Source organism: Ranitomeya imitator, chromosome 7 (assembly GCF_032444005.1).
Source record: "Ranitomeya imitator isolate aRanImi1 chromosome 7, aRanImi1.pri, whole genome shotgun sequence".
Classification (NCBI taxonomy): Eukaryota; Metazoa; Chordata; class Amphibia; order Anura; family Dendrobatidae; genus Ranitomeya; species Ranitomeya imitator.
The window spans coordinates 34,258,606-34,281,842 of record NC_091288.1 but is presented as its reverse complement, the minus strand read 5'-3'; the positions used below and the strand labels follow the sequence as shown (position 1 = coordinate 34,281,842).

Below are 23,237 nucleotides of genomic sequence, written 5' to 3'. Positions count from 1 at the left end.
TGCCAGTTGTTAGTTTTCCGTTCATACTTTCACTCGTCATTCAAAGATAATTGCTGTCTGTTTGTAACCGCTACGTGCTAAGGGGACATTTTTACACTAATTAGTGCAATTTGCAAATACTTGTCTAATGACTTGTTTGAACGGCCGTACAGACATAAACTTAATTATAGCAGCATTAGAATGCACTTTGTTCAAGTAAATTGATCATTTGGCGTTGGGAATGTCTTGACTCGTGATACTTTTTTTTACAGCAAATGCAAGCGCATCAACTAAATGAACATCTGTGCTTTACTTACTCATTTTGCTATTTAAGTGAAAGACGATTGCAGCTTAATACAAAATCCTCTGGAAATAAGGAAAGATGAGACCTCATCTATATAATTGTGACCTATTAGAATAATTCTAGATTATTGCTCCTTGCCTTGATCTGACATAATATATGCTAATATATGAATTTCTAATTGCTAGCGTTCGGAAATGTATATACAGCAACAACTAATTCGGAAGCCTCACCCTGTGTTTCGTGTCTAATTTTACCTTGCTCTGTTAATAATTAGCTAATTAGGTTTCTTAATTCCGTCAGAAAATAAAAACTAGCTACAACCACTATGCATTTGACAGAACTGCGCCGTTTCACTATGTAAGTGGCATCACGGTGGCTTAGTGGTTAGCACGGTGGCTCAGTGGTTAGCACATTGGCTCAGTGGTTAGCACAGTGGCTCAGTGGTTAGTACAGTGGTTAGCACATTGGCTCAGTGGTTAGCACATTGGCTCAGTGGTTAGCACGGTGGCTCAGTGGTTAGCATGGTGGCTCAGTGGTTAGCACAGTGGCTCAGTGGTTAGTACAGTGGTTAGCACATTGGCTCAGTGGTTAGCACATTGGCTCAGTGGTTAGCACGGTGGCTCAGTGGTTAGCATGGTGGCTCAGTGGTTAGCACAGTGGCTCAGTGGTTAGCACAGTGGCTCAGTGGTTAGTACAGTGGTTAGCACAGTGGCTCAGTGGTTAGCACATTGGCTCAGTGGTTAGCACGGTGGCTCAGTGGTTAGCATGGTGGCTCAGTGGTTAGCATGGTGGCTCAGTGGTTAGCATGGTGGCTCAGTGGTTAGCACAGTGGCTCAGTGGTTAGTACAGTGGTTAGCACAGTGGCTCAGTGGTTAGCACATTGGCTCAGTGGTTAGCACGGTGGCTCAGTGGTTAGCAGTGCAGCTTTGCAGCACTGGGGTCCTGGGTTCAAATCCCACCAAGGATAACATCTGCAAAGAGTTTGTATGTTCTCCCCTAGTTTGTGTGGAGGTCCTCCGGTTTATATATATACTCTAGTAGGGAATCTAGATTGTGAGCCCCAATGGGGACAGTGATGATAATGTCTGTAAAGTGCTGTGGAATCAATGGCGCTATATAGGTGAGTAAAATAAGGAAATTGGTCACATCTGTTTGGCAGGGATACCGGGTGTCGCGCCCTCACCGATATGGCGTTGATGCCTTATCCTAAGGATAGGCCATCAATATTAAAGTACTTCATATTAATATTAATTTTCATGTATCTACCATTGAATGTCATGTATGCAGAACATTGTGTGCCGAGACGAGAGCTCAGGACCCTCGGAGTAAATGACCGCGTGCCCTGTACGGCACAGATCGGCATGCATTATGGTTTTGGGGTCTTACATCTCTCAGAGTGTAGGGTGCTGCTACATGTCGTCAGTGGAGGGTGAGACCAGATTGGGTCCAGATAAGTGATCAGATAATGTCTACCCCATGGTGCACGTATGTTCAGCACTGATCTTCCTCTCTGGGTATGTGAGCATAAGTTTTATAAACGTTCATGGTCCATAATGTTCTGCCTCTATCCATCAATGTTATATAATAATAATAATCTTTATTTTTATATAGCGCTAACATATTCCGCAGCGCTTTACAGTTTGCCCACATTATCATCACTGTCCCCGATGGGGCTCACAATCTAAATTCCCTATCAGTATGTCTTTGGAATGTGGGAGGAAACTGGAGAAAACCCACACAAACACGGGGAGAACATACAAACTCTTTGCAGATGTTGTCCAGGGTGGGATTAGAACCCAGGACCCCAGCGCTGCAAGGCTGCACTGCTAACCACTGAGCCACCATACAGTGCTAACCACTGAGCCACCATGCTGCCCCTCATCATCTACATATTTATATGTGAGCGACCGCCAGGTAAACCTGCAGCCAAGCCTCTAGGCTTTCAAGGAGGGTGTCTTAATAAAAAATAAAAAAATAATAATAATAAAATGAAAAAACATTTTAATCATTTTAAAATGTTAATAATAAAATAAACATTTTGTGAAAGAATCCTAATAAAGACACATGTGGGATCGATGTGGCCAGGCTGTTCTTTAGTCCCAGTCCGGCTAAAATATTCCTTGCTTATAGAAAAATGTTCACACTACATCATAGGCAAACCTATTAAAGGGAATCTGTCACCAAATTTTTCTACCCCATTTGAGAGCAGCATGATATGGAGTCACAGACCCTGATTCCAGCGATGTGTCACTTACTGGGCTGCTTGTTGTATTTTGGATAAAATCCCTGTTTTTTTCTGCTGCAGATGGAGCAGTTCTCTGAATGCTGAGCTCTGTATAAACCCGCCCATACTACTGATTGGCATATTTTTGTGTAATAGAAAAAATTGGAGTCCGGCTCAACAGGACTGGATTTTCCTTTTCTTTTTCAAAAGAAAATATGGTGCATACAAAAGAGAAATTTACATGGTCGACATGACCCATGTCGACATGAAAAAGTAAAATCCAGTCCTGTTGAGCTGGACTCCCATTTTTTCTATTTTCCTTGATGCGAGGCCAGGGCGAGGCCGGTGTCTGAGCCCCAGGTGGATGAGCTCATAGAGCAACTGGGTGAGCTGGAATCAAATTTCTATAATAGATTTCTGTGTACACTGTGCATAAGCAGAAAACTGCCAATCAGATTTGGGGACTTGGTTATACAGAGCTCATGAGAATGGAGGACTACCTGGCAGATGGTTCACTAGTCTTCTGATGATAATCTCCTGCTGATAAAATAGTGATTTTATCAAAACTACAGCAAGCAGCCCAGTAAATGACACAGCACTGGAATCAGGGTCTCTGCCCCTACATCATACTGTTCATAGGCGGCAAAAGCCTGGTAACAGATTCCCTTAAATTAATACACATCTAACTGCTTGCTGTCATCACCCCAGGGAGCTGAATAGCTGGCTGCATACAGATTTACTAGAGTACAGTATATCAACTGTGCACTCATCCAATGTAATGTCCCATTTCTTAGTTATTTGGGATTTTGGATAATTTGGGGAACAGCTGATATGGATTTCATTACTACTGATAGAGATTGTTACTCAGTTTCTATAGAGTCCTAATCTGCAGACTGCATCTGTTATTTACTATTGTGATACTATTTGTTTTGCTGTATTTAATCATTCTCATATTTTTTTTCCAGTTCTTCCCCTCTCTCCCAGTTTTTACATCAGATAGTATGTCCTACTACCAAATCCTCAGTGACCAGGACGGCTATAAACATATCCATTATGTCAATGACACCATGGTAGGTGACACTGCCTATAATCATTCCCAGAATTCGTACCACTCAATGACGGGGCATCTGTCACCCAAACTTCCTCCATTGTGGAGAAAGTAAAGTTTAACACAAAATATATGAATTAGGGTGCTTAGTGCACCCTTGGTGGGACCAAACAGCACAGTGCTCTTGGGTGTGTACCCCTGCCTCCTTCGTTGGTGATTGACAGTGCTGGTTGTCTGAGCCTTTATTGAAAGCCGGTGCTGTCAATCACCAGTGAACGAGGCAGGGGCATGCAACAATAATGGGAGAACTGTACACTGAGCCTCTCGGCCACACCTAGGGTGCACTGAGCACTTTACTAAGCTTACAGTTTACACTAAAAGTACAATTTTTATATGGGTCTATATCTTACAAGGCTGTGTACTTAGTTTATATTCTCATTCTATTTTGCAATATTCTTTACTTTGATATTATTTTGGATTAAAACATTTCCGAGGTTAATATAACATTGCAGTGAGATTTCCTACTTTCCTACCTATTATTATTTTACAGTTTCCTTTTATTCCCTGCTAGGCTAATGCAGTCCAAATTACGAAAGGACGCTGGGAAGCGGTTTATATACTATATGTTACAGACAAAGCTATGTAAGTGTGTGATTATTGCTTCTATGGGTCACTGTATTCATCTTTATGAGTGATGAGCGAACGTGCTCGGATGACGTCTTATCTGAGCATGCTCAGGTGTTATCCGAGTATATTGGGCGTGCTCGTATATTAGGTTCGAGTCCCCGCGGCTGCATTATTCACGGCTGTCAGACAGCGTGAACACATGCAGGGATTGTCTATTTGTTAGGAAATCCCCACATGTATTCAGGCTAACAGCCACAAATCATGCAGCCGCAGGGACTCGAACATAATATACGAGCGCGCCCGAGATACTTGGATAACACCTGAGCATGCTCGGATAATCAAGCACGTGTGCTCATCACTAATATTTATACATTATAATTCCCTTAAAAGAGTTGTCCAGTACTAGGACAACCCCTTCTGAATCCCTATGATTCCCCTCAGCAAAACAATCCTCCTGCGCTGACTGCATTGCAGCAGTGTCGGCAATGCCACCCCTGAGGATCGCGTGATATTGTTGATTATCTGTCAGCGTTGTCGTCATTCTCCTCTCTGTTGTGAATTCTGTGGCAGAGCTCCCTCCTGTGGTCACAAGTGGTACTTCGGCTGATTCTCTCTGTGACCTTCTGTTGGTGGAGGGAAGTGGTACTGCGGCTTCTGAGTTTCCTCCCTCAGGTGATCTGGTGAGGTCGTTAGGTGCTTCTCTACTTAACTCCACCTAATGCTTTGATCCTGGCTTCCTGTCAATGTTCCAGTGTTGGACTTGCTTTTCCCTGGATCATTCCTGTGGCCTGCTGCTCTGCATAGCTAAGTGCTTCTTTGCTATTTGTTTGCTATTTTTTCTGTCCAGCTTGTCTATTTTGTTGCTGGAAGCTCTGGGACGCAAGGGGTGTACCTCCGTGCCATTAGTTCGGTACGGAGGGTCTTTTTGCCCCCTTTGCGTGGTTTTCTTTAGGGTTTTGTGTAGACCGCAAAGTTACCTTTTCTATCCTCGATCTGTTAAGAAAGTCGGGCCTCACTTTGCTGAATCTATTTCATCTCTACGTTTGTCTTTTCATCTTAACTCACAGTCATTATATGTGGGGGGCTGCCTTTTCCTTTGGGGTATTTCTCTGAGGCAAGGTAGGCTTATTTTCTATCTTCAGGCTGGTTAGTTTCTCGGGCTGTGCCGAGTTGCATAGGCAGAGTTAGGCGCAATCCACGGCTGCCTCTAGTGTTGTTTGGAGAGGATTAGGGATTGCGGTCTGCAGAGTTCCCACGTCTCAGAGCTCGTTCTATGATTTTGGGTTATTGTCAGATCACTGTATGTGCTCTGACTGCTATGTCCATTGTAGTACTGAATTGCCTTTCATAACACCTCTCCTATAGATGTAATTCACATCTAGAGTAAGTGAGAGCTATGGCTGAGTGAAGTTGGAGCTAACTGGCCTCAGGGATTGTGTGACATAACACAATGTCACATGATCCTCGGGGAATTGGAATAATTCTACAAGACGGTTCAGTTGATAAAACTGAGCATGTGTGACCACCAGCACGGGATACATTATTATTATTATTTATTTATATAGCACCGTTAATTCCATGGTGCTGTACAGGTGAAAGGGGTTACGTACATAATTATAGATATCGTTTACAGTAAACAAATTTAAAATGACAGACTGGTACAGAGGGGAGAGGACCCTGTCCTTGCAGACTTACATTCTACGGGATAATGGGGAAGAGACAGAAGGTCGGGGGTGCAGCAGCTCGGGTGATGGTGAGGCGGCAGCTCTGGTGGTGGTGAGGCGGCAGCTCGGGTGGTGGTGAGGCGGCAGCTCTGGTGGTGGTGAGGTGGCAGCTCGGGTGGTCGTGAGACAGCAGCTCGGGTGGTGGTGAGGTGGCAGCTCTGGTGGTGGTGAGGCGGCAGCTCGGGTGGTGGTGAGGCGGCAGCTCGGGTGGTGGTGAAGCGGCAGCTCGGGTGGTGGTGAGGCGGCAGAATGGTTATTGCAGGCTGTAGGCTTTCCTGAAGAGATGGGTTTTCAGGTTCCGTCTGAAGGATCCAAGGGTGGTGCATAATTGGACATGTTAAGGCATGGAATTCTAGAGGATGGGGGATATTCGGGATACATTACATTATGTGGACTTGGGAGGGAATCAAGGAAACACCATGGGGAGCCAAAACAAGTATATAATTGCTGTACCTGCACACAACTTTTTAAACTAAATTAATTCACTTAAAAAATTTTGACGTTTTGCAAAATCTAAAAGATTATATATTTCATCCAATATAGAACCCCTTTAAATTAATATATAGCCAAAATATTTTGGACTTTTGAACTGGCAGAAAAAGACTTGATAGGGAAGAGTAGAAGGAGGGGTCAAGATAAACAATGAAACCCTTCATAGCTTCTAAGGCTTTGTCATTATTTTACAGCATTTTCATTGACTATCTAAGGATATGGAATATTTAGTAATCCAATCTTGTTTATATTAGATTTATGGAATCTTGCTGTACTTATAGAAAATATAATATTACTGTCATGGAGACTTTGTCTGCTCCCTGGCATTATAACAAGTTTGTTTGTCTTACAGATACTACACGAGTAATGAATTTGAAGGATTTCCGGGAAGGAGAAATGTTTATCGGTAATATCTTCACCAGTGTTGGGATTTTATACCCAGGATTTGCTGGATTACAAAAAGGCAAATTTGCAGTTTACTCTACCTTATATTAAAAACCTCTTAATTCTCAAAAATGGAGGGATTTTTCATTTTATAGTGTGCATCTTGTTGACTACCAGCCACGTTGCAACCTCAGAGTGTCCACTTACGGTACCTAGATAAATCTGTGCTTTAGAGACTGTTCATGGTGCACCGAAGCTTGCCAGATCCGTCCATCTATCCATCCGTCCATCTAGTTTCATTGTCCCTATGCTTTTTCCATGCTGCCTCCACTACCAGCGCAGGAGAGCGCATAGTTCAGACCATGGGCGCAACCATGAAATGGAAATTTGCAGGAGCACACCGCCATAGGCAAAGCAAGAAGCTCCGGGACGGGAGCAATACACTCCTGGAGATAGAACATTAGAAAGACCCTTTAAACGGGTTTGTTGAGGACGTTAGCATTAATTGCTTATCCTTAGGACATCAATGTCTGATCTGTGGGGTAGGCCATCTACGTTAAGGTCAACCCGTTTAAGGAGTATTTTTGAAACGTTTTTTGGTTTTTTTTCTAAAACAGACAATGGATTTTAAGAATGCATAAATTTAAAACAATTCAGTACAAAAGTGTAAATTTGATTGCAGAATCTCACTCCAAGGCAAACGTCGAGAAAAGCAATGTCTTACCTGCACTTTAAGGAAGGAGCGATGCCAATATTATTATGCCAAATTGAGCACCAATGCTAAGTACTACTCCCTGAGCTGTTATGGTGAGAGCCTGGAACCGTCCCCTATAACACGTGACATTGAAAATAATTCTATCAGAACAATAATTCATGCTTTATTTTACAGGGCCGGGTCTTCCCATACATACGATTCACAATGGTACTACTGATAAAGGTATTAGTATTACATGTCTTTCTTAAGATCAATGATTTGGAATCTGTAGAGTTTGTTTTATTATCTCTGCTTTTGTGAAAAATATATTACCGTAATTGTTATATTTCATGCAGAAATCCAGATACTACAAGACAACCAAAAACTGCAATCCAATCTTCTCACAGTACAGATGCCAACGGAGAAAATTGGGAACATTAAGCAGAATGGAATGAGTATGAACTCCTTAAAAATACGAATAGAATAGAAAACCTCTGCGGTATATACATCCTGATAGATTTACTTTCTGTACTGACCACTAGGTGGTACTATAGGCTGAAGTAATTATTAAAGGGGTTGTCCAGGTTTGGCACGAAAGTCTGCAGTCACGCTATATAATTTTTAATATAGTAAAGCATACGGGTGCGTTTGTGAACATTTTCCAACCTCCTCACATGCTGTAAAGACATGTCAGAAAGTAGCACTGGACTGGGACTAAAACAAGGGGCTGTTGCTCTCTTCTGTGCAGTTCTGTGCTATCTATCTATCTATCTATCTATCTATCTATCTATCTATCTATTATCTAATATCTATCTATCTCATATTTATATATGTGTAGCTGTCCTTCTTATCTTGTTCTATCAATTCAATTCAAAGAAGCTTCATTGTCAGGACTAAATGCACATTGGTTTTGCCAAAGCAAGTGTATATTAGTGAATACAGAATATATATATACTAGCTATTGAACCCATTCTACACCCGGGTGGCGAGCATTTATATTGGTATATTGTCTCCATCATGGTATGTGCTGCTCCATCCTGCGTCCCCATCCTGTCATGCGCTGCTCCATCCTGCGTCCCCATCCTGTCATGAGCTGCTCCATCCTGCGTCCCCATCCTGTCATGCGCTGCTCCATCCTGCGTCCCCATCCTGTCATGTGCTGCTCCATCCTGCGTTCCCTTTCCTGTCATGCGCTGCTCCCATCCTGCGTCCCCATCCTGTCATGCGCTGCTCCCATCCTGCGTCCCCATCCTGTGATGCGCTGCTCCCATCCTGTGATGCACTGCTCCCATCCTGCGTCCCCATCCTGTCATGCGCTGCTCCATCCTGCATCCCCATCCTGTCATGCGCTGCTCCATCATGCGTCCCCATCCTGTCATGCGCTGCTCCATCCTGCGTCCCCATCCTTATGTACTGCTGCATCCTGCGTCCCCATCCTTATGTGCTGCTGCATCCTGCGTCCCCATCCTTATGTGCTGCTGCATCCTGCGTCCCCATCCTTATGTGCTGCTCCATCCTGCGTCCCCATCCTTATGTGCTGCTCCCATCCTGCGTCCCCATCCTTATGTGCTGCTCCATCCTGCGTCCCCATCCTTATGTGCTGCTGCATCCTGCGTCCCCATCCTTATGTGCTGCTCCATCCTGCGTCCCCATCCTTATGTGCTGCTGCATCCTGCGTCCCCATCCTTATGTGCTGCTGCATCCTGCGTCCCCATCCTTATGTGCTGCTCCATCCTGCGTCCCCATCCTTATGTACTGCTGCATCCTGCGTCCCCATCCTTATGTGCTGCTGCATCCTGCATCCCCATCCTTATGTTCATGCTGCATCCTGCGTCCCCATCCTTATGTGCTGCTGCATCCTGCGTCCCCATCCTTATGTGCTGCTGCATCCTGCGTCCCCATCCTTATGTGCTGCTCCCATCCTGCGTCCCCATCCTTATGTTCATGCTGCATCCTGCGTCCCCATCCTTATGTGCTGCTGCATCCTGCGTCCCCATCCTTATGTGCTGCTCCCATCCTGCGTCCCCATCCTTATGTTCATACTGCATCCTGCGTCCCCATCCTTATGTGCTGCTGCATCCTGCGTCCCCATCCTTATGTTCATGCTGCATCCTGCGTCCCCATCCTTATGTTCATGCTGCATCCTGCGTCCCCATCCTTATGTTCATGCTGCATCCTGCGTCCCCATCCTTATGTGCTGCTCCATCGTGCGTCCTCATCCTTATGTGCTGCTCCATCCTGCGTCCCCATCCTTATGTGCTGCTCCCATCCTGCGTCCCCATCCTTATGTGCTGCTCCATCCTGCGTCCCCATCCTGTTATGTGCTGCTCCATCCTGCGTCCCCATCCTTATGTGCTGCTCCCATCCTGCGTCCCCATCCTGTTATGTGCTGCTCCATCCTGCGTCCCCATCCTTATGTGCTGCTCCATCCTGCGTCCCCATCCTTATGTTCATGCTGCATCCTGCGTCCCCATCCTTATGTTCATGCTGCATCCTGCGTCCCCATCCTTATGTGCTGCTCCATCCTGCGTCCCCATCCTTATGTGCTGCTCCATCCTGCGTCCCCATCCTTATGTGCTGCTCCCATCCTGCGTCCCCATCCTTATGTGCTGCTCCATCCTGCGTCCCCATCCTGTTATGTGCTGCTCCATCCTGCGTCCCCATCCTTATGTGCTGCTCCCATCCTGCGTCCCCATCCTGTTATGTGCTGCTCCATCCTGCGTCCCCATCCTTATGTGCTGCTCCATCCTGCGTCCCCATCCTTATGTTCATGCTGCATCCTGCGTCCCCATCCTTATGTTCATGCTGCATCCTGCGTCCCCATCCTTATGTGCTGCTCCATCCTGCGTCCCCATCCTTATGTGCTGCTCCATCCTGCGTCCCCATCCTTATGTGCTGCTCCCATCCTGCGTCCTCATCCTTATGTGCTGCTCCATCCTGCGTCCCCATCCTTATGTGCTGCTCCCATCCTGCGTCCCCATCCTTATGTGCTGCTCCATCCTGCTTCCCCATCCTGTGATGTGCTGCTCCATCCTGCGTCCCCATCCTTATGTGCTGCTCCATCCTGCGTCCCCATCCTTATGTTCATGCTGCATCCTGCGTCCCCATCCTTATGTTCATGCTGCATCCTGCGTCGCCATCCTTATGTGCTGCTCCATCCTGCGTCCCCATCCTTATGTGCTGCTCCATCCTGCGTCCCCATCCTTATGTGCTGCTCCCATCCTGCGTCCCCATCCTTATGTGCTGCTCCATCCTGCGTCCCCATCCTGTTATGTGCTGCTCCATCCTGCGTCCCCATCCTTATGTGCTGCTCCCATCCTGCGTCCCCATCCTTATGTTCATGCTGCATCCTGCGTCCCCATCCTTATGTGCTGCTCCATCCTGCGTCCCCATCCTTATGTGCTGCTCCATCCTGCGTCCCCATCCTTATGTGCTGCTCCCATCCTGCGTCCCCATCCTTATGTGCTGCTCCATCCTGCGTCCCCATCCTGTTATGTGCTGCTCCATCCTGCGTCCCCATCCTTATGTGCTGCTCCCATCCTGCGTCCCCATCCTTATGTTCATGCTGCATCCTGCGTCCCCATCCTATTATGTGCTGCTCCATCCTGCGTCCCCATCCTTATGTGCTGCTCCATCCTGCGTCCCCATCCTTATGTGCTGCTCCATCCTGCGTCCCCATCCTTATGTGCTGCTGCATCCTGCGTCCCCATCCTTATATGCTGCTCCCATCCTGCGTCCCCATCCTTATGTGCTGCTCCAACCTGCGTCCCCATCCTTATGTGCTGCTCCATCCTGCGTCCCCATCCTTATGTGCTGCTCCCATCCTGCGTCCCCATCCTTATGTGCTGCTCCATCCTGCGTCCCCATCCTTATGTGCTGCTCCATCCTGCGTCCCCATCCTTATGTGCTGCTCCCATCCTGCGTCCCCATCCTTATGTGCTGCTCCATCCTGCGTCCCCATCCTGTTATGTGCTGCTCCATCCTGCGTCCTCATCCTTATGTGCTGCTCCCATCCTGCGTCCCCATCCTTATGTTCATGCTGCATCCTGCGTCCCCATCCTTATGTGCTGCTCCATCCTGCGTCCCCATCCTTATGTGCTGCTCCATCCTGCGTCCCCATCCTTATGTGCTGCTCCCATCCTGCGTCCCCATCCTTATGTGCTGCTCCATCCTGCGTCCCCATCCTGTTATGTGCTGCTCCATCCTGCGTCCCCATCCTTATGTGCTGCTCCCATCCTGCGTCCCCATCCTTATGTTCATGCTGCATCCTGCGTCCCCATCCTGTTATGTGCTGCTCCATCCTGCGTCCCCATCCTTATGTGCTGCTCCATCCTGCGTCCCCATCCTTATGTGCTGCTCCATCCTGCGTCCCCATCCTTATGTGCTGCTCCATCCTGCGTCCCCATCCTTATGTGCTGCTGCATCTTGCGTCCCCATCCTTATGTGCTGCTCCATCCTGCGTCCCCATCCTTATGTGCTGCTGCATCCTGCGTCCCCATCCTTATGTGCTGCTCCATCCTGCGTCCCCATCCTTATGTGCTGCTCCATCCTGCGTCCCCATCCTTATGTGCTGCTCCATCCTGCGTCCCCATCCTTATGTGCTGCTCCATCCTGCGTCCCCATCCTTATGTGCTGCTCCATCCTGCGTCCCCATCCTTATGTGCTGCTGCATCCTGCGTCCCCATCCTTATGTGCTGCTCCATCCTGCGTCCCCATCCTTATGTGCTGCTCCATCCTGCGTCCCCATCCTTATGTGCTGCTCCATCCTGCGTCCCCATCCTTATGTGCTGCTCCCATCCTGTGTCCCCATCCTTATGTGCTGCTCCATCCTGCGTCCCCATCCTTATGTGCTGCTCCATCCTGCGTCCCCATCCTTATGTGCTGCTGCATCCTGCGTCCCCATCCTTATGTGCTGCTCCATCCTGCGTCCCCATCCTTATGTGCTGCTCCATCCTGCGTCCCCATCCTTATGTGCTGCTCCATCCTGCGTCCCCATCCTTATGTGCTGCTCCATCCTGCGTCCCCATCCTTATGTGCTGCTCCATCCTGCGTCCCCATCCTTATGTGCTGCTCCATCCTGCGTCCCCATCCTTATGTGCTGCTCCATCCTGCGTCCCCATCCTTATGTGCTGCTCCCATCCTGCGTCCCCATCCTTATGTGCTGCTCCATCCTGCGTCCCCATCCTTGTGCTGCTCCATCCTGCGTCCCCATCCTTATGTGCTGCTCCCATCCTGCGTCCCCATCCTTATGTGCTGCTCCATCCTGCGTCCCCATCCTTATGTGCTGCTCCATCCTGCGTCCCCATCCTTATGTGCTGCTCCATCCTGCGTCCCCATCCTTATGTGCTGCTCCATCCTGCGTCCCCATCCTTATGTGCTGCTCCATCCTGCGTCCCCATCCTTATGTGCTGCTCCATCCTGCGTCCCCATCCTTATGTGCTGCTCCATCCTGCGTCCCCATCCTTATGTGCTGCTCCCATCCTGCGTCCCCATCCTTATGTGCTGCTCCATCCTGCGTCCCCATCCTTATGTGCTGCTCCATCCTGCGTCCCCATCCTTATGTGCTGCTCCCATCCTGCGTCCCCATCCTTATGTGCTGCTCCATCCTGCGTCCCCATCCTTATGTGCTGCTCCATCCTGCGTCCCCATCCTTATGTGCTGCTCCCATCCTGCGTCCCCATCCTTATGTGCTGCTCCATCCTGCGTCTCCATCCTTATGTGCTGCTCCATCCTGCGTCCCCATCCTTATGTGCTGCTCCCATCCTGCGTCCCCATCCTTATGTGCTGCTCCATCCTGCGTCCCCATCCTTATGTGCTGCTCCATCCTGCGTCCCCATCCTTATGTGCTGCTCCCATCCTGCGTCCCCATCTTTATGTGCTGCTCCATCCTGCGTCCCCATCCTTATGTGCTGCTCCATCCTGCGTCCCCATCCTTATGTGCTGCTCCATCCTGCGTCCCCATCCTTATGTGCTGCTCCATCCTGCGTCCCCATCCTTATGTGCTGCTCCATCCTGCGTCCCCATCCTTATGTGCTGCTCCATCCTGCGTCCCCATCCTTATGTGCTGCTCCATCCTGCGTCCCCATCCTTATGTGCTGCTCCCATCCTGCGTCCCCATCCTTATGTGCTGCTCCATCCTGCGTCCCCATCCTTATGTGCTGCTCCATCCTGCGTCCCCATCCTTATGTGCTGCTCCCATCCTGCGTCCCCATCCTTATGTGCTGCTCCATCCTGCGTCCCCATCCTTATGTGCTGCTCCATCCTGCGTCCCCATCCTTATGTGCTGCTCCCATCCTGCGTCCCCATCCTTATGTGCTGCTCCATCCTGCGTCCCCATCCTTATGTGCTGCTCCATCCTGCGTCCCCATCCTTATGTGCTGCTCCCATCCTGCGTCCCCATCCTTATGTGCTGCTCCATCCTGCGTCCCCATCCTTATGTGCTGCTCCATCCTGCGTCCCCATCCTTATGTGCTGCTCCATCCTGCGTCCCCATCCTTATGTGCTGCTCCATCCTGCGTCCCCATCCTTATGTGCTGCTCCATCCTGCGTCCCCATCCTTATGTGCTGCTCCATCCTGCGTCCCCATCCTTATGTGCTGCTCCATCCTGCGTCCCCATCCTTATGTTCATGCTGCATCCTGCGTCCCCATCCTTATGTGCTGCTCCATCCTGCGTCCCCATCCTTATGTGCTGCTCCATCCTGCGTCCCCATCCTTATGTGCTGCTCCCATCCTGCGTCCCCATCCTTATGTGCTGCTCCATCCTGCGTCCCCATCCTTATGTGCTGCTCCATCCTGCGTCCCCATCCTTATGTGCTGCTCCCATCCTGCGTCCCCATCCTTATGTGCTGCTCCATCCTGCGTCCCCATCCTTATGTGCTGCTCCATCCTGCGTCCCCATCCTTATGTGCTGCTCCATCCTGCGTCCCCATCCTTATGTGCTGCTCCATCCTGCGTCCCCATCCTTATGTGCTGCTCCATCCTGCGTCCCCATCCTTATGTGCTGCTCCATCCTGCGTCCCCATACTGCCTCTGACCCGCTCGGCGCCGAGTGCTGGGGGGCCTGAGCAGGCGGGGACACCGGCACGCTGTGGGGGGTCAGGTGCCGGTATCGCCGTCAGCTCAGGCCCCCCAGCACTTACTATACTCACCTGTCCGGCGTTCCATCACTGAGCGCCGCCATCTTCCCGGTCTCCTGGCTGTGACTGTTCAGTCAGAGGGCGGCGCCGGCGCGCATTAAGCGCGTCATCGCGCCCTCTGAACTGAAGGCCACAGAACGAAGACCGGGAAGATGGCGCCGCTCAGCGATGGAACGGGGACAGGTGAATATAGGCCGATACTCACCCTCCTGGCGGTCCCTGCTTCTGCGGTGGAGATCGCGGTGTGTGTTCAGTGTGAACGCACACCGCGATCTCCCGGGAGCGTCGCTCTGTGAGGCCCAGACTGCGCCGGCGCTTGCGCAGTCTATAGAGGCTTCGGACAGAGTGACGCTCCCAGCGTTATATTATAGATATATATATACATACATATATATATATATATATATATATATATATATATATATATATATATATATATATATATCTCTTTGTACCGTGTTAGCCAGTAGATAGATTCTTCAGATTTTGTATTAGTCTATGCCTGATGAAGAGACCTGCGTAGTCTCGAAAGCTGCAATTTGTTACCATCTTTTCAGTTAGCCATTAAAAGGTATCAACCACTGAGGACTCTCAATTCTAAATATTTTTCTATTAGGGAATAGGGACTGTGGGGATAATGGGTGGGGGCACCACAGTCCCTATTCCCTAATAGTAAAATATTTAGAATTGAGAGTCCTCAGTGGTTGATACCTTTTAATGGCTAACTGAAAAGATGGTAACATTTAGGGTGGGGGCTATGAAAGTCCATGGCATATCATAGTTTTCTTTCTTGCAGCCTATGGCATGCGCTCACATACTGCGCTGCTACCTTCACCAAGCTCTCTTTTTCCCCCAGCAGGATAAATGTTTTCTCTTCATCTTTCATGGAGTTGAAATTCGGGCAGAGATCAGAGAGAGTTTCCCGAACTAAGTGTCCCTCATTGCTGAGTATTTAGTGCAGAGTAGCAGTGAGTTGGTCTCTTTCTCCAGGTCACAGTGTGGTCACAGTCTGTCCTCCTTGGGCTTTTAGCTCTGGCTGGCCGGATTCGATGGACAGACTGTGGGCCCTGAGTCTATACCGGCTCAGGAGCTGGGAGTCTCTGGGTCCAGATATACAGCTAGTCTGTAGTCTCTCTGTAGAATGCGGTACATGGTCTGTTTCTGTGAGGTGATGTTATCGTTCCTCTAGTCATTGACCTACCTGTCCTGGCCCTCGTCTACCATCTTCCTAATTCTGGCTTTTGTCAGGCTGCTGTGATTAGTGTTTTGGTCTGGTTGAGTTTGGGTGAGCTGTTCCGGGAGTCCTGGTTCGTGTGAACCACCTATATGTAGCAGGGCTTTATGGTGATGGGAGCTTGGATTGCTACTATGTAGGTGAGACAGCGCCATGTTTATAACTGCTAGGTGAGGAAGGAATCTGCCCTGCTCAGCCCGACAGTCTCTGTTGGTGGTGGTCCGATAGACCTGGAGAAGTTGCTTACATAATTCCAGGTGGAATATTTCTGTTGGTCTGGAAACCCATCTTGACCAGTCTGGGTATGTGTGAGGACCCAAGACTTTGCTGCCGTACATGAGGATTGGGGCGATGATCGCATCAAATATTTTTAGCCAGTCCCTCACTGGGAGCTTTAGATGGTAGTTTCCTTTGGATGGAATAGAAGGTTTTGCAGCCCTTGTCCTTCAGGGTCTCTATGGATTGTTTCAATCTCCCTGACTGGTGAATATCTTGGAGGCCTTTCTCGTTTGATGACTGCAGCAGTAGGTCATCTGCATACAGCAAGAATTTTACCTGTGCATCATGGAGTGTGAGAACTCGTGCTGTGGAAGACTCCAGAGTGGTGGCCAGCTCATTGATGTAAATGTTGAAGAGCGTTGAACTTAGGCTGCAGCGTTGTCTGATTCTGTGGGACTGCTGGAAATCAACCATTTTTCTGCCATTCACACACGCGCTGCAGCACTTCTCGGTGTAGGAGCTTTTGATGACATCATAGGTCTTTTCTCCTATTCCCCTCTCAAAAAGCCTTGGTGCCATACTGCGTCGAAGATTTTTTTAAAGTCAACAAAAGAGGCATATATCTTCCCATGCTTTGTGTTGTGGACATGGCTTTAAATTAGGCTGTGCAGGCTGTAGATGTGGTCGGTTATTTGACATGAATCCTGCTTGGCTTTTGCTGAGGATGTTGTGTTTGGTGAGAAAACTGAGGATCCTCTTCTTCAGGATGCCTTTATATAAGTCTCTGAAGTACTGGAGTCAGATGTTGCCGTTTTGGATATGGATGTTGTTTTTCTTGCTTTTTTGTGCCCATGTGGTTCCATAGTTCCCAGAAGGAGTCGTCTTGGAGTCGGATAAGTTTAGTAGAGATGTAACTCTACCTCTTCCTGAGGATAGTTTTGAACTGCCTTTGTGTGGTGTCATTGGCATCCCTCAGACCCAGGTGGCTTGGGTCTCTGCTTCTTTTTTGAGGCTGTTCTCAGAATCTTCCATATGTTCTTTGCATTCTCTGTCAAACCAACCATTGATCTGTTTTTCTTCTGGCTTCTTGTAGTTGACTTTTTTAGATCGGACAATCTGGCCATGGTGTAGAATATATCATTGACGTCTTTTGCAGCTTGACTCACTCCTTCTGGGCTAGGCTTGTTCTCGTAGTTGTAAAAGTGGTGGAGGACCTCTTTATATTATATTGCTTGGAACCTTTTTGTATTTTGTTGCCGACATCTTGGACCATTTATAGGATGGAGGCAGGTTGAAGCGTCCGCTTGGCTGAAATTTTTGTGTGGATGGTTTCTTTGTAGATTTCATGTACAGAAAAAAATGGCTGTGATCTGACAGGTGCATGTGTTGGGTGATATTTGCCAGGTCCATATCTGTAATGGCATAATCTACTACACTCCTTCCTACATGGAAGTTTAGTGTACACCTTCCTAGGGAGTCTCCCTTGGTGCTAAAGTCCTAAAATTCTACATAAAATCAGGAGTAGAGATGGGTGAACCCAAACTGTAAAGTTTGGGATCCGTACTAGACACCTAGTGTCCATGCTCGGACCCCGAACACGGACTTCTGTTGGAAGTCTGTGTTACTGTTAGGGTTCGGCAGCCCAAATAAAGCTTGTTGAAAGGCTGCAGCCACCTCTCACCAAGCCAACTGGAATACACTTGAGCTGATTGTGAGAACGTGGCTGCATGTGATTGGTGGGGACATCATTAAGGTCTCTGGAAGCTCTTCTCGTGCTCAGCTCAGTGTGTTCTGGCTGGCGTAGTGAGCAGTTGCATCACTGATGTGACCGCTCACCAAACCAACCGCATCATCGTGGGGCAAGGGCATTAATGGATTATTGGCGGATAGATGAGTATAACTTTTCTTTTTCATTTTTATTTTTTGGTGAATAAATGGGTAAATGAGGGTGGGGGAGTTTTTATTTCAAATAAAAGACTCTGTTTATTTCAATTAAAGGACTTTACTCTGGCTGTGTCTTTATTATATTTTACTATGGAGACGCCTCTCTATTATTATCCCCTGGGCTTGGTGCCAGTGGACATAAAACAGCTGACATCAACCCGAAAACTATTATCTCACTTTCCATCGCACCAGGGCAAGTGTGAAGAGCCAGGCAAAGTGCCAGAATTGGACAGGTGCGGGCTGGTGTATATTCTTATCATTGTACGCCTGATCTTGCTGCTATCAGCGAGACCAGGTGTACAATGATTGGAGTAGAACTCTCATCCATCGACACTTGGGACCGGCTGTAATTTTTTTCACTTCCGATCTCAGCTGCATGTTCACATGATGTCATCTGTATGACAGCATGGGAAATGCAGCGTTGTGACCTGCAATAACGTGAAATGTTACTGCCGATCAGAGCCGCTGTTTCTTGAGCTGTCACACAGATGACAGTGTGGGAAACACCATTTGAATGGGGTCCGGGTTTGAGTTCGCGTACCATTCTGGTACCTGAACCGAACTTTTTGAACCTGAAGGTCTTGAACATCCATGGGTCTGCCCATCACTATTCAGGAGCTTTTTGCCACTTTTGTTGATTGTACTGTCATAGCTGTTTCTCTACGTGTGTACTAAGTTGTGGCCATCAGTCTCTGCTCAAAATATATACGGTACATGTTTCCATCCACGGTCAAAAAGTCTTTTTCTCTCCTTGTTCTTACATTGAGGTCTCCAAACATGAGAACTTTGCCCAGGGCCTAATAATGGGGGCTTCTTCTTGTAAGATCTCAAAGCTGTCTGGATTGAAGTAGGATGACTCTGGTGGTGGTACATAGGTGGCCCAAAAGTAGACATAGCTCTTCTTTATACCAGATCAATATTCCTAATGAGCAGCAGCCCTGTTTGTTGCTTTAAATTTTCTGGGCAGGGACAGAGATTTCCCTGTTTCCGATGGGTTCCAGGGATTCATTTTTAGTTCTGGTCGATGTTTCCAGGAGGATCTGAATGTCTATATTTTTCAGTTTTTGTACGAAGTTGGGGTCATTTGTTTTACATCCTAAGGCCGAGGTGTTCAGGCCTTGGATGTTCCAACTGTTTCTTGGTAGATGGACTGCTATCTATCTATCTATCTATCTATCTATCTATCTATCTATCTATCCATCCTCCTGTCTTGGCTCCATTTGATACATCAACATCACATACAGCAGTTATCATGTCATGGCATGAACAGGAACAGAGCAGGGAAGCTACTGAGCATGTGCGCCCCCCACCGGAGGTAGACCTAAACTCACAGGTCAAAAACATACGGTGTAGCAGATGAAAATTTTAAGTATTTACAAAACCGCACTCATTTATTTATTGATGTATGTAGCAAATGCACTTCTTTACACACACGCTATTGATTTTTTAACACTTTTTTCATGATAAGGCCTTTTTAAAGTTTTTTTGTTGCTGCAAGACAGGATGGGTCCTGAAAATATTTTTGCTCCGCTCTACTGCAAATGTAGCTTTCAAAGCATAGCCAAAGCTGAGCCAAGACATTAGTCTGTAGATAGCAGTTTGTGTGCGCAGTAACCTATTTAATTCATAGTGTTCAGACCCACAAAGCAAAAAATATATATTTTTTAGCTTCATGTTGAAATTGTTATTTTTAGCTAAAATATTCCATTTTTGTTTCTTTGTTTTCCTAGCATTCTGGTACAAGATGACTCTACCTCCTCGCTTTCATAAATCAAGGAAATATCCTCTTCTTCTTTATGTGTATGTAATCAGTTAATCAGTATGAAATAAATACTTTATTTTTACGTTTAATCTTCATTTTTCAATTGTCAAAATTCCAACAGTTCATATTTGCTAGTGGGAACAATATGGTTACATCTGAATACAGACACAGGAGAGGGCAATCCTAAAGTCGCATCACCTTTTAGAAAATAATGTGGGAACAAGGTGATTATTAAGCGACTTTCCAGCAATTAGTATTTGAAGAATTTTTGTTGCTATGTTACTATTACGTAAATTAGGTTACCTGTGGGGTTTTTTCTTTGCGTTTTTCATACGGCCTTTGTCCCTTTTTGCTATGTCATCTTTTGCAGGGGTTATCCAGGACAATTTCATTTTTTTACCATGGGCCTAAGAACAAATAGGCAGGTAGCTGTTATCTGTTGTGACCGGTGCCGATCTCTGCCAAAACATAGTAGTCACACACCACTCCTGCTGGTCATTCAGCGACTTCTGCTGACATCATATCGACAGAATGGCTTCTCTTTCGTCCTCTTCCGTTGATGGGTCGTGACTGTTGACATCATGCTGATCGACAGCCAACTCCACGCTACCTAACTCCAGGAAGCCAGTTGTCAATCCATATGGCGCCGGCAGTCACGCCCAAATCAACAGAGCAGCCTCGAAGTGGAAGAGTTGCTCTGTTGAGCAGAAGAATTGGCCGCAGCCGTGGTCGGTAACTGCTCTGCGCAGATACCGGGAAAAGCAAGCAGCTAGTTGGCAACTTTCTGCCTGTTAGTTTTTAAGCCCATAGCAAAAAAAAAATAGTGGTGTACTAACTCCAGTTTTTTTTAAATTAAAAAATGGAATAATAAAATTTGTATCTAAATTCTAATAATATCCTGATGAATTTTGTGACCTACGCAGCTATCACGTTTCTGCAGACGGCGTCTCATGTCTTTCCCTTCCAGGTATGGGGGGCCCTCCAGTCAGGAGGTGCATCACACATTTTCTATAAGCTGGAGGACGTACCTGGCAAGCTCTGAGGACATCATTGTGGCGTCAGTGGATGGTAGAGGAACGGCTTACCAGGGGGACAAGTTTATGCACGCTGTCTATAAGAAGCTGGGAACACTGGAGATTGACGACCAGATATTTGCAGTGAAGTGAGTGATTATATTTGTCATTGTTGATCCCTATTATGTCCTCCTGCTGGTATACATTTAATAAATTAGATTTTCAGGATAAAACATTGATATGTGTGATCTCCAGTAGAGACGATCGAATCGTTTTGAAACAAAGCCAATTCTTTACGAATTGCCCCTAAATTTCTGAATTTTTGAGGATTTTATTTGCACAAATCCAGCCAAATGGCTGGTTAAAAAAAATAATAAAAAATTATTCTGACCTGCACAGCAACCACATTTTCCTACTCCGTTTTCCACTAGCTTCTAATGTGTGTTTTTCTCTGAACCGCCGCATCGTTTCAGAGTCAAACATACCTGGCCGCGTACATACAACCAAGGCCTAATTCACGACGCCCATGGATTGAAGGGGCCGCAGCACCATCATTCTCAGAAAAGGTAAAAGGGGTCACACAGGTTGGACCGCCACCAATCATACGTGATGGCGTATTTTTGCGCCATGCCATTACTTTATGTCATGACTATACACGACGAGTGCAAGACATAATAGAACACCCAGTTCTGTACTTTACAGCAATTATGTAATTGTATCTGTGAAATATTATGGCTTCAAGCATTCATCATCATTTTACAGCCCTAATGATGGGAAGCCATAAAAAATGTCATCAAGTGTAATAACATTACGAGGATTAGCGCATTTTTTAGGGCTTTGTTCATTATGGTTATAACCTCCAGGGGCTCAGTCAGGGTTCCCAACACTTCTGACCTCAGGATTAGTCAGTACGGATGACAGATCTATTACACAGCTGTGATGCTTCTTGCAGTAGGTTCAATAGGGGCTTGTAGCACTTTATTCCTTGGGGGGGGGGGTCATGATCCATCTATCCAATTTATAGATTGTATTAAGACAAGGCTGAAAAAAAGTTGCTAAATTTCTAAAAAGCTTCTAGTTTTCTCTCCAAAAGTAGCGCCAATTTTGTCTGTAGGCTATGACTGGTATGGCCAATCACAATCTGAAAAATCAGACACGTCACTCCTTAGTAAATTGGGTGCTCGGAAGAGGGTCACCAACCCCTAAATCCAATATTCTTACAAAAATCCGGCACTCAAAAAATTCATGAAAAACTGTTTATTCTTATTTTCATTATCCCACGTAATTAATAATGACGTATAGAGTTGAGCGACCTTGACCTTTTTAGAGTCGAGCCGGGTTTTGCGAAACCCGACTATGTCCAAAGTCGGGTCGAGTGAAATCGGCCGATTATGACGTAAAGTCGGGATCGACCGAAACACGAAACCCAATGCAAGTCAATGGGGCAGCATAGTCGGCAGTGAGTGGGGGCCAGGAAAACACCTAGAGTGCCCATTTTAATGTCAAAACCATCCATTCTTCTTAATGAAGCTTGTCAAGCGTAATTTACCTTATAATAATTGGAAGGCATTTGAAATTGGGGGTCATTTGGCTAAAGTTGTGGGGGGTAGGGCTGGTTCAAGTAATTAGTGGGCCCAGGAAATCTGGACCACGTCACGGCAGTGGAGCAGGGAGAGGTAAGTATTTCAACTTTGCAAGTGCTGTGAACCTGAGCAAGCAGGGGGGGCCCACTCGTTGGCATTGGCACTGGCACAGGGCCCCTCAAAGTACAGCGGTGTGTTTGCACGGCGGGGGCGCCTCCCACCGGCAGCAACACTTTTGCGTACTATGAGAGGCCCTGTGCCAGTGACGTCGCCAACTAGTATTCCTCCCCCCACCTGATGAAGGAACCTGCACTTTCATCTGCACCTTCCTCTTTGTCCCCGTGTAAGGTGGTATGGTATGCGGGAAGAGCAACCTGACTTTCAGCAGGGTCACAATGTTGTTGTGTAGCGTGCACGGGGAATGTTGCGTTATGGGTCAATGTACCAGCAGACTCATCTATCACTGGCTGGGCAATGGGCACGATGAAGTGGAAACACAGATATAGGCCCAAAGAAGAAAGTGGGCTAAATGCAGTTCAAAATTGGTAACACAGGAATAACCAGGGGGCATTGCAGTGGAGGACAACTGGAATGAGAGGCTGACACAGAGAGTAGGGCCAAATCAGTAAGTAGTCGAAATGCAGTTCAAAATTGGCAACCGTAGTAAACAGGCGGCACAGCTTTGTTCAGTGGAGGAGAACAGCAAGGAGTGGCAGACACCGATAGTAGGCCCCAACCCAACTAGTAGGCCAAATGCAGTTTAACATTAACAACTACTTAACGAGAGGCTGAAAATGGAATTTCAGGACAGGAAACCAGGAGAACAGCAAGGAGCGGCAGACACCGATAGTAGGCCCCAAACCAACTAG

The 23,237-nt window shown here is 47.2% G+C and overlaps 1 protein-coding gene across 1 annotated transcript in view; it reads left to right on the top strand.

Moving 5' to 3' along the window:
- LOC138644533 (prolyl endopeptidase FAP-like) overlaps positions 1 to 23,237 on the top strand; it is a 164,566-nt gene that overhangs the window by 91,575 nt on the left and 49,754 nt on the right. The window contains exons 13-20 of the mRNA XM_069733051.1: positions 3,473 to 3,577; positions 4,127 to 4,197; positions 6,751 to 6,804; positions 7,465 to 7,589; positions 7,672 to 7,719; positions 7,833 to 7,931; positions 19,741 to 19,810; positions 20,740 to 20,934. Of these exons, the coding sequence (XP_069589152.1) occupies positions 3,473 to 3,577; positions 4,127 to 4,197; positions 6,751 to 6,804; positions 7,465 to 7,589; positions 7,672 to 7,719; positions 7,833 to 7,931; positions 19,741 to 19,810; positions 20,740 to 20,934 (767 nt within the window). The remainder of the gene's footprint in view (positions 1 to 3,472; positions 3,578 to 4,126; positions 4,198 to 6,750; positions 6,805 to 7,464; positions 7,590 to 7,671; positions 7,720 to 7,832; positions 7,932 to 19,740; positions 19,811 to 20,739; positions 20,935 to 23,237) is intronic.